At 54.3% G+C, this 11176-nt stretch overlaps 1 protein-coding gene and 1 pseudogene across 1 annotated transcript; both read right to left on the reverse strand.

Annotated features, from left to right (window-relative positions):
• Positions 1–3292: 3292 nt before the first annotated feature.
• Positions 3293–4285, reverse strand: LPMP_311680 (annotated as a pseudogene).
• A 3239-nt stretch (positions 4286–7524) lies between these two features.
• LPMP_311690 (dihydroceramide synthase, putative) lies at positions 7525–8904 on the reverse strand (the record flags this gene model as incomplete). The annotated part of the gene is made up of 1 exon (XM_010703256.1): positions 7525–8904. One exon carries the CDS (start codon positions 8902–8904, stop codon positions 7525–7527), a length of 1380 nt encoding a protein of 459 aa, XP_010701558.1.
• Positions 8905–11176: the final 2272 nt, after the last annotated feature.

The raw sequence follows: 11176 nt of genomic DNA on the forward strand, positions 1-11176 counted from the left end.
AAGATTCGCCAGCACTCAGGGTTCTGGAGGACACTTCACACTGTCGTATGTCTGCTTGGACGCAGAGCAGGCAGCGGCATCCGTGAGGGAGAACCATGCGAAGTGAAGGTATGGGTGATGAGCAATGAAGTTGGGATGGAGGGGGGGGGAGGAGAATGGCGGACGACGCGTTCTGAGAAGGAAGAGAAAAGAAGAGGTGACGCCCAGACAACACGGCGGCAGTTTTATGCGGCGACTGCCAGGTGCACACTGGCAAAGAAGAGAGCGACCTGCCAGACACCTCCCCACACCCACACACACCCATACAGAAAAGGGAAGAGAACATCAACTGGCACGAAGGAGAGGGAGAGAGATGAGCCGCTCAAACAGGAAAGAGAGGAAGGGGGAGGGTTATATCGTCCCATGTGTTCCTATGGGCGTGAGGAGGAGGGAGAGGGGTGGGGGTGGTGAGACGGCGCGGTTGCACAGGGGCAATACAGTCCACCGTAGACTCACACAAGTACACAATTGCGTGCTTTTACACGGGTGTTGGTGTGCGCCCGATGCAAGAGTGTACTTTAGCTTTTAGCTTCTCTCCCTGCTCAACCTCTCCACCCCCTATCACCATTGCCGCTCCATGACTGCACACCGGAGATACATACCTATCCTCGCATACCTAATGTGTTCTCGAAACAGTTAATGAGAGGAGAAGAGCAGCGAAGTAGAGAGAAGGAAAGCAAACAAGACGACCACCGCACAGGGAGGGGGAGGGGGAGAGCAACTGAGCAGCATAGGCACACGCAAGCACGCACACCGTCGAAGTCCACAAGCAACAAGAAGAGATGAACGAAAGACGCCGCACGTCTACGGGGTGTGCGGAAACTATATATATATATATCCTCTGTGCCTCACATCGTCCCTTCTACATTGAAGGGGCGAGTCTGGTGGTCGCTACACCTCTAGGTGAGAACGACGGTGAGCGTGCAAGTCGCCTAGGGCCAGAGGAGGCAATACACAGATGCACTGAGCTCCTTTGTTGTGGCCAGCCTCGCACTTATTTTCTTCCTTTTCTCCCAGAGCAGTCATAGGCTACGTCGAAGAAGCCAACTGGTGACGAGAGGTGCCACAAACAAGCACAACGCTGCGGCTGAAGGGGCGGTGGTCGTGGGTGGTGAAAACAGTTGTTACAGGAAGAAAGAGAAATAGAGAGAGAGACCAATGGCAGCAGAGGACGTCTTGCTCATCCACGAAGAGAGAAGGGATGGGCGCAAATCTCAGAGAAACAGAGTGAGCGCCACAGGGAGGGAGGATGTGGAGGGTGAGGGCAACACGGTACCATGCATCAAGATCAAAAGCAAACAAAGAAGAATGCCAAATACAACGAAGGAAAACACATGTGCGGCGTGCAGACGGCTGGCCATACGAAAGCGCGATAAGGAAAAGAGAAAAGGGAGGGAGTGGTGAAAAACACTCTCTGTTGTTCGGATACACTCACTGTGTGTCCATGCAGCGCCTTACAGCTGCCGCTGCAGTGTGGGGTGGGTGGGAGGGGAGGGAGTCCGTGCAGGAGGAATGAGCTGCCAGCCATATACCCACGAGCATGCGTGACAAGGAGAAAACGCCAAAGAGAGGAGGAGCTGTGGCAGGTGTGACTACAAAATGGAAGAGGTGAAAAGACCCCCTCCTGTCATTCCTGGATCTGGACGAGTGAGCAAGCCAGAGAGGGAGAGGGAGGCGTAGAACTAGTAGAATGGGCCTGCAGACATATGCCTGCAGGTGCGCGTGCTTGCTGTCCCCACCGACGCTTCAGAAAAGAAACAGGATCATTTCGTGCGCGCGTGTGTGTTTCGCTCACCCTTCATACGACCCCCCACCCCCTCCCTCTAGAGGATATCCATCACCCTCTTTCCTCAGCGTGATGGGGTAAAAAGAAGAGTGAGGGGAATCCCCATACAGGGGCCAAATATTCCCTTAATGAGAAGGGGAGAACACAGAAGCAAAAAGAGCCACAAATCTAATGAGTAGTGATGGGCGAGAGACACGGGTGAGCTTGCTTGCATGTCCGCATCTTCGTATGAGGTCCACCTGCGCCTTTGCTTCGCATCCTTCTCTTCCGACGCTTGTGTGTGTGTGTGTGTGTGTGTGTGTGTGCGTGTGTGTGAACACACTCGTTTCTTTGTCAGCGTGAGAGGGAGAAAGAGAGTTGCACCGGGGCCATGAGAGAGTGAGAGCATCCGTCTGAATCGATCCGACTTCAGGCGTTTGTGCGGTTGCGCCGCTTACACCGAGGACACACCGGCAGGGAAAGAGTGCGTCTTATTGGGGAGCGTAGATACGCCTCTACGCTGTGCTTGTGTACGGGCGAGAGTGCGGGGCCGCCAACTCTCCCAGCTTCCCCTCTCACCGGGTGGAGACATGCAGGCGGTTGGATAGGCGAGACTTACGCTGGCGACACGGAGAGTGGAAGCAACGGGCGAGAAGGGACCGTGAGGCGACTGGGCCCCTTATCAGCCAAAATCAAAACTAGGAAGAGCACTAAGGGGGCAGACAAACGATCCTGCACTGGGTGAGGGAAGCCACAGAAGCGACCTCGACTGCTGCCCCGATCTCGTCGCGCCGCTGATGTCCCGAGAAAAGCGTGCGAACAGAGCACAAACGTAGGGCACACGACAAGCAGCGCTCTTTCGTCGAAGGGGCCGGCCCGCTCTCACTTGCCGGCGTAGGAAGGAGAGAGGGAGGAGGCGGTAAAGGGGAGGAGAGAGGGTGAGGGTTAGCCGTCAACACTCACAGTCCGAGGCACGCCTTCACCATAAGGTATACACATATTGGTGAGTGGGTGTGCGTTAGAAAGCAGAAGGGACGAAACAAAATAACACCTCCAAACGAATCGATCCAAAACGAGATCACCATCGAGCAGAAGCAAGAGGCCCCACAGAGAGAGATGATGATGATGATGATGATGATGATGATGGTGAGTCGAGGGAAGACTGACGGGGGGGGGGGAGAGACGCGCTTGAAACAAAGACACAATTCTCTCCCATTCGCCTCTCCGCGTCCTTGTGGTAAACCGAGAGACTCAACGAATCCATGGACACCAGCAGTCGTAGGCTGAGAAAGACGTGCAAACATGAGCACAGCCACGAATGCCCTGCTCTCCCATTTGTACGAAATGTGTGTGTGTGTGCGTGTGTGGGTGTCTGTGCCTTTTTCTGTGCGTGTACGCGCATGCATGGGACAGGCTACCTGTAGACATCTTTGGACAGCATGCGTTGGCGCAGCAGCTCCGCGCGATGACCAGTGCGTTACTTGGCAGTCAGCAGGAGGGGGTTCTGCGCAAGACCCTCGTATGTGAGGGACTTCCCGGGAGGCGGAAATGTGGCGGTTGGAGCCGTCGTGGGTGTCGACGCCTTTTGAAGGCGGTCTTATCCATGTGCCTCGGGCGACGCTTGCCGCGGTAACTTTCTGACAGCTCATCTAGTGTCGTGGTAGCGTGCACAAGAGCTGGAGCTACCACCTTTGTAGGAGACGTGTTGATGCGCCTTTGGAGGGCGCTCATGTGGTGCTGGAAGACGCTGCTGATGTACTTCGCTTGAGGGATGGAGGGCGCGCATAGGCCGGATAGGATGTTAGCCATATCGGCCCGCACAATTGGTGCGGCAGCGCTTGCATCGGCGGGACTCTCCGTTTCCCTCTATTCCAAATCGCCATTATTCAGAGGTGTTGCCACAGGATTATTCATCCTCACCGGCACCGGTGCATGAGGGCTGCGGCGCTGTCCGCGCAGGTGCTCACGTTGCTGCAAACACATTAAATTCAGTTTTTCTGTGGTCCAGGTGCAGTCGGGGTTCACAGAGACACCAACGATCTCTGCTACCAGTTCGCTGTTGCCGCAGGTGACGAGGGCGCCTGTTCTTTGGTTCGGTGAGCGCCGAGCATTGTCCACTTTTCGGTAGAGGCCATGAATCGGCGGCGGAAGCGCGAGCACCTCCTTAGCTGCGCGCACTGTCATGAACGGTACTGTGACCTTACTGCCGCACACAACGTGACCAATAGTCAACATCATAGAGACAGAGGGGGGGAGTCTGCGGGAAAGCGTGGGCGCAGTCTACCGCCGATGTCGTGGCATCGCTGATCGATTTGCAAGGGAGCTCAGCGTTGCCACGGACGCCTGCGGGGTGGGGACAGTGTGCGTGGCAGATGGTGCAGTAATGGATCACTCCGGGTCGATCTTCACCGAGAATGTGCGCATGCTAGCGGATACAGAGAGACTTGGGTGATCTCGGGAAGAGGGGACGACGCCAGCCATCTGTGAGAGCGAGAGGAGAAGAGGGGGGGGGGCACAAGACTGAGTCGAAGTTTTTTTCCGTATCAACCTGTGTTGATGCAATAAAACTTCTTCACGTGAGGTCGGCAGAGAAGGAGAGAATGGATGCGAAAACAGAGCGCCGAGCAGAAAGAATCATACAATATGGGCGCATAGTGACGGGAATAGAGGGGGGGGTAATGTGGCGGATCGATGTGTGCTTATGCCTGCGAGTACGTGCGCGCATGCTATCGCTCAAACTTACCGTTATCTGTTCGAGATAACGGACATGTCGTAGTGGGGAGGAGAAGAGCAGTAATAAGACTGAGTAGGAGCGGCAGAAATCAGCATTCGTGACGGTAATGAGGGGAGGAGTCGGTGGTGATTGGATAGCGCAGAGATGCGAAGATGAGATAGAGATGCCGACGATAATGTCAAGAGTTATGGAAAGACCTATGCACGCATGCCTCTCAAACTGTTGCTCTACTGGAGCACTACCTCTCCAGAGAGGAAGAATGCTCGGCTATTCGTCCATCCAGCACCGCGGCTGCCATCACTGTCACTTCCAGTGGGAACACAGTTCGGAAGAGACAGACGCAGACAGGAATGAAGGAGGGGGGAGGGGCGAATATGTAGAGCGGTTTGGTCTCGTTTCCGTTCCCCACCACTGATGCCGAGAAGCAACATGCGTCAGAGTGAATCTCCACTTCTAGGCACTCAGGGTGCCGTCAATTAATGGAGTGCTGCCGCGGCGATCACAGAAAGGCGACAAGGCACAGGCTTTGCGGTCCATCCGTCACCTCCTCCTCCCCCCAAACACATCGAACGCGTGAAGGCAAAAAAGGTCAGCATAGATCCCGTTAGCCAGTCAAAGAAGCGACGACATGCTGCTAGAGAGCTGAAGACGAGGGAGACTTGAAGTAGAAACAGAGGAAAAGGGAGTATATAACATGTGTGGGAGAGCAGGTAGAGAGAGGGAGGGAAAGAGAGGAGGTCACACGGTGAAGAGAGCTGCAGTGCAAGGGTAAAGCGAAGGAGAGACGCCACCAGACATTCATCACTGCAAACACACACTAAACTGCAAATTATACGATAATAGAGAGAGAAGGAGAGAGCGGTGGACGGGGTGAACTTTGAGAAGAACGAAAACACAAGTAAGCTGTGGCGAGGAGGTGGAGAGAGGGGCAGGGGGGGGGGGAGAAGAACAGCAGGCGAACGACAGAGAGGGCAGCGACTTCACCAAGAAAAACAAATAAGCTCTGAAGGCAACAGAAAGAGGTGGAAGGAGTTGTGCCAAGTGGGAGTGAAGGAGAGTCCATCCAGGTGCACCAATATACAACACCTTTGAAAAGCGCTCAAAGCGAAACAGAAAAAGAGAGAGGCCGAGAAGAGGAAGTGATGGGCGTGCGAGGAAGGAGCGGAAGCACAACGAAGACTCCGCTTAAGAGAGAATATTTCCGGCTTCCGTTGTTCGTAACTCCACAGGAAGGGGGTGCAGGAAGATGTCGAATAGAAATCTGGAGAATCCCCAGGTGTACCTGCTCTACAGGTGAATGAGAGAGACGGGCCGCTAACCGAGGGGAAAAAAAAGAAGTAGGCTGCTTTGCTATGCAAGCGATGCACTTGTGATGAAAGTGATCTGTGCCGGATAGGGGTACGTTCAGGGTATGGGGGGGAGAGAATAAAGAAGCAAGGAAGAAACACAATCCAGCAGGCGTGCGCTCCCCTCTCTCTCTCTCGCTTGTTGTTGCTCTCACACGCCCGCATACGAGTGCTTGCAGGCGGCATACAGGTTTGGTCAGGGAGGTCAAGAAAACCCCAGAGAGGCGCAACGTTGGTGACTTTGCGATTCCATGACGCAGGACTCTAAGAGCCTCTACAAGCGAACTAAAGAAGATGCACAACGAGCGAAGCGTGCAGAGTACAAACTGCTCACACGCTATGCAGCTACAGGAGTCCACCGATAAGGTGGTGATGAGGAAGCGAGAGAGAAAGACATGGCCAGTGCGTAGAGAAGAGGGAAGGGGGCGGGGAGAGAGTGAGAATATAGGAGCAAGAGTCATACAGACGGGGGATAAAGGTGAGTCATGGGGTGAAGGGTATGATGAAAAGCTGTGAGAGCCTTCTGACGAGAAAGTGGTGAACACGCCAGAGAGAGAGAGCGCAAGGTAATGCCGAGGCGCACAAAATTGACATTGGCACCGTCGGCAACTTAGACTTTGCAGCGTGCTAAGATGAATCAGGCCTTGTCGGGAGGGCGCCACTCCTGGTGACGCGTGTACGTACACCATGTGTGTGTGTGTGGGGGGGGGGGACTCCAGAGAAAGACAATCTGGGCGTTGAGGGAAGTGGGCTTCTGACGCCTCCGACAGCATTCTTATGTGTCTCTCCATACGACGCACCTCTGCAAGTGACCCATTGCTGCATCCTATACTTTCTTTTCCCTTGCTGATGACATGGCTGTTAACGATTACTCAGCGAACCTCCGCAGGTGTTGAAGAAGTAGCGAGCAAGCGGAGGGAAGAGTAGCGACTCTGTTGCAGAGACATACACACGAAACAGACGGTCTACACAACAACAACGATACACACACCCACACAACCAACACACAAAATGAGTGAGCAACATAGAGCTGCGAGGGTACGGCGGAACGGCTAGCACATGACATGGCCATAGGCACCGATATAACGCGAAAAGGAAAAGGGAAAGAGACACCGTGCCTCTCTTTTTCCCCTCTATTTCGCTTTCCTTCCCCCCTGCCCACACTGAGGCCTCCGCGTTCGGTTCTCACATGCACCACAGAACACAAAAGAAAACATTAACACGCATGACAAGACGCGAGGCCTCTCTTCTGGAAGTCTCCCCGCTCATGAATGCCCATAGAAGAAGTAATCCTAACCACGCCCATGCATTGCAGATATGCACGTGTGAGTTTATACTCCTGGCGGTCTTTTCGCAGCTCTAAACAGCCGATTCAGTGAAGAGAAGACGGGTGAAGAGTGGCGGAGGTGGTAAGAGGGTCTCGGGGATGAATGAGTCCTACTGTATCACCCCAGCCTTCGTGTGGCCGGTCCCGATTCCCCACCTTCAGCCGGCTGCTTCACGAGGCAAGTAAAAGTGGTCAATCACCAGAGAACAGAAGTATAGGAAACACGCGCGGCAGATATAAATCGATAGCGATGGGCAAAGTGGATGCAAGCGCTTGTTTCGCCCTACACCTTGCCTTTCTCTCCTTCGTCGTTCTACTGCTTCTTGGAGGAGTTGCGGCGCAGCGAGCCGTTGCGAGCCGGGGTCGAGAAGGAGGACGATGACAGTGCGGCATTGCCCGTCGGTGACATCTTGTGGGCTCGCTTGACTTTGTCTCCTTTCGCGTTGGTGTCATCGTCCGACTCTGTCAGCTTCCCCCAGTGAACACACGAGGGGCGCTCGGGATCTTCTTCATCGTCAGATCGGATGTCCTTGCGCTTCCCGCCCTTCACAAGCGACAGTAACATGGCGATGATGAGGACCGACCAGTACACATGTAGCCCCTGCAGCGGCACGTTCAGCAGGAAGACGAGCATCCACATGTTGAAGTTTCCATGACGCAGTTTGGCCATGCGGATCGACGCCTTGGTCGTAAACGGCAAGCAGTAGAGTCTGAAAAAGAAGAAAAGGGACATGAAGACGATGAAGCAGAAGTTCACGCTTAGATCTGTGATGATGTATCTGTAGAAGATGGACTTCTGGTATATCTTGCCACTCTTTTTCTCAGCTTGTCTCTTGTTGTAGCGCTCCTGACGCGCGGTGTCCTCCTGCGACATGTAGTGGAGGGACTTGCTGACGGACAGCATGACGTCGGAGGTGTCGTGGATGAAGAGCACATAAGCGCCAAAGCGGTGCTCGAGCCCGACGTGGGAGAAGAAAATGAGCAGCACTGTAATGACGTGGTGCACTACGTACTCTAAGAAGTCCGACCGCTTCACGTGGCGCTCCAGGAGGAAGAGGGAGCACAGCTCAGCGGAGTAGAAGGCCAGGCCGTAGTGGTAGTACGTGAGCAGCTCCTGTGAGGGGTTGTACGGGTGCGGCAACAGAATGTGCAAACTGGCCTCGTTGTCGAGTGGTAGCTTGAACCACAGTTGATCGCGTTGGATGTAGTAGCCGAAGCACGAGGAGACAAAATAAAATATCGACAACCACATTTGATTCTGAAACTTTATGATTTTCTTCTGATTACGTGGCGAGAGGGAGGCTATGCCACGCCTGCCGGCGGCGATGCGGCGGCGATGGCAGGCGGAGTTTTCTGTGACGACGCCCATATAGATGCCGAAGCGCGCGAACGGCTCGCAGCAGAGGTAGCGGATCAGCATAATGGCTAGAAACCAGTACACGGCAGGGAGCAGAGCCGGGAGCAGGCTCACATCCACTCCCCAGCCGCTACAGCCAACACCATACTTGTCTTGGTACGCCTTGATATTGAGGAAGGCACCTGGAAGCTCCGACCACCGCAGGGTGGTGTCCGTAACATCCCGGAAGCGACGGGTTGAGTTAGTTAGATCAGGTATATACAGCTCCGCCGGCGATGCATATGGGCTGCTGATTCCCTGAGCCCGAACGGTTTCCACAGAGTACTGAAGCGCCATGATGCTCAGCAGTAGCAACAGCAAGGCAGATATAAAAAGGAAGGGCTATAGTGAGGCAGAGAGAAAAGGGATAGGGGCAAGCAAGAGTACAATCAGTAAAGGGAAAAAGTTACAGAGGGACAGGGGAATGATTGTGCATGTGTGAGAGTGACCGTGTGCGTGTGGTGTGTGGTGTGTGTAGGTGTGCGAAAGGAGAGAAAATAGAAACGAAAAAAAACGAGGAAACCCTTCACAAGGAGAACTGATGAGATGAACACTAGCTGAGCCGACACCAAACACTCAGACAGGTAGACACGCACGCGGTCAGAGGAGGAGAAGAACAAAGAGGCGCTGTTAAGTTGAGGGGCGAAGGGCACCACCGCAGCCAAAGATACAAACCGACAGAGGGAACACCAAGATGGGGCACCAAAAAGCGCAGGCGCACAACCTCGTGCGACAAGAGAGGAGGAGTGGGGAAAAGAAAAAAGGCACGTGATACTATTTCTCATGCGTGGGTGCTTCCACCCCCTCCTCTCCTCAGGTGTACGGTAAGACGAGAGTGAGGGAGAGCGCACGCAAAGTGCAAGAGGGAGTGAGCAAGGAATTATCGAAGGACCAACACGCGGACGTGAGACAAGGCTAGGCTGTATATATGCGTGTGTGTGCGTGTGAGTGTGGGTGTGTGGATGAGGAAGAGAGGAGGTGATGATGGGCAGAGACGCCGGGCACGGTTCTCTTATTCCTATCGCCGTTATGAGCTAAGCGTACCCCGGTGCGAATGCATACGTGTGTGCACTTCTAACTGTTCCCGTTAGTGATATTGCGTGTGTTTTTTTTTTTTTCCGATGGGCATGGTGGGGAGTGAAGGAAGGGGGAGGGGGCGAGGGAGGGTGTTCATGGGCAGTAGCGGAAGAGAAGGGGGGGGGTCGTAGGTGCATACGAAAGAGGAGGAACGAACTCTTTCAACGCGGGACCGCCCACACCACGGCGAAGAAGGGGGAGAGGCGAGTAGCCGTAAGACTATCTGGCATCCCAAGTATAAGACAAGAGAGAGAGGTGGAGTACGCTCGTCATCTTGCTATCGCATGCGGCGCTGCTGTGTTGAAAATGACTCCCATTGTTGCGCTTCTCGTACTACTCCAGAGTCTCTCGTCTCCTTTGCTGAGATATAACATTCATTGAGAAGGAGAGGCGGAGGAGGTGTTGCTCACGCTCTCTCTCGCCTCTCACAGACCTATGGTAGCCTGGAGAGGGGGGAGGGCTTGTGCCTCCCATCGTTGAGATGCTGCGTACAGGGTGTGTGCACGTGTGTGCTGTCTGCAGGGGCGCGAAGCACAGAGTCCCAGCCCACACCTATCCCCACACATAGGCCAGCAAGAAAAAGAGAAGGAAACGAGAAAGCGAAGAGATCCTGCGTAGGCCAACACCTTTTCCCCACTCTTCAGTGTTGAGAGCGAGAGTGGTGAAGGTGGAGGATGGCCGCGCCTTGGGAAAAACCACGCGAGGGATACACAGCGGCCTGAACGGAGATGCGGATGAAGTGGGGGGGGGGGAGAGGGTGGCGGTGAAAAGGCCGGTGTGACCGAGACGTGGGGGGAGGGCGAACGACAATGAAAAACAACGACACAGTGTCCCATCCACCGACACACACATATCCCAAGGATATCACTGGCTCACACCGATATTTTCTTCCCTCCTCTCACCGAGCAGGCGGAAAGGTGGCAGTAAAAACAAAAGACGCGCCGCCAGAATCTCCGCCATCACGCCTCATATCACCCATGACGCCATCTTTGCCTTGCTTATCGGCACGGACTTGGCACGAATACCACATGAGTAGAGAACGAGAACGAAGGTCGCATTCTCCAATCGAACAAGACAGCAGACCAGAAAAGAAGACGACACCCGCCGGCATGAACGCACTGATTTGTACATGTGCGTGTGTATGTGGCGTCACTCGGATGCATCCGAGAGAGTGGGGGGTCAATGGGTCCTGTGCCTCTCTCTGGGAGAGAATATAGAGGTGGGCCGTCCGAGGCGAAGGAAGGATGACAGGGACACGGAGAAAACATCACTAATGAAAAACCAAATGTGCTGATCTCTACACAAAAAAGTGTGCTCGACGCTGCTTCGTACGCATCGCTGAAATGGGTGAGGCACACGCACACCCAACGCAATCAAATCGACGAGAAACAGAGAAAAAAAAGCACCAACGTACCTACCACAACGTCAAATATGTCGCGCCCAACAGTTTCCGTCGGGGTTTCCTCAGCAGGAGTCAGGAAAGGCGGAAGGG

The sequence above is a fragment of the Leishmania panamensis genome (genome assembly GCF_000755165.1).
Source record: "Leishmania panamensis strain MHOM/PA/94/PSC-1 chromosome 31 sequence".
Classification (NCBI taxonomy): Eukaryota; Euglenozoa; class Kinetoplastea; order Trypanosomatida; family Trypanosomatidae; genus Leishmania; species Leishmania panamensis.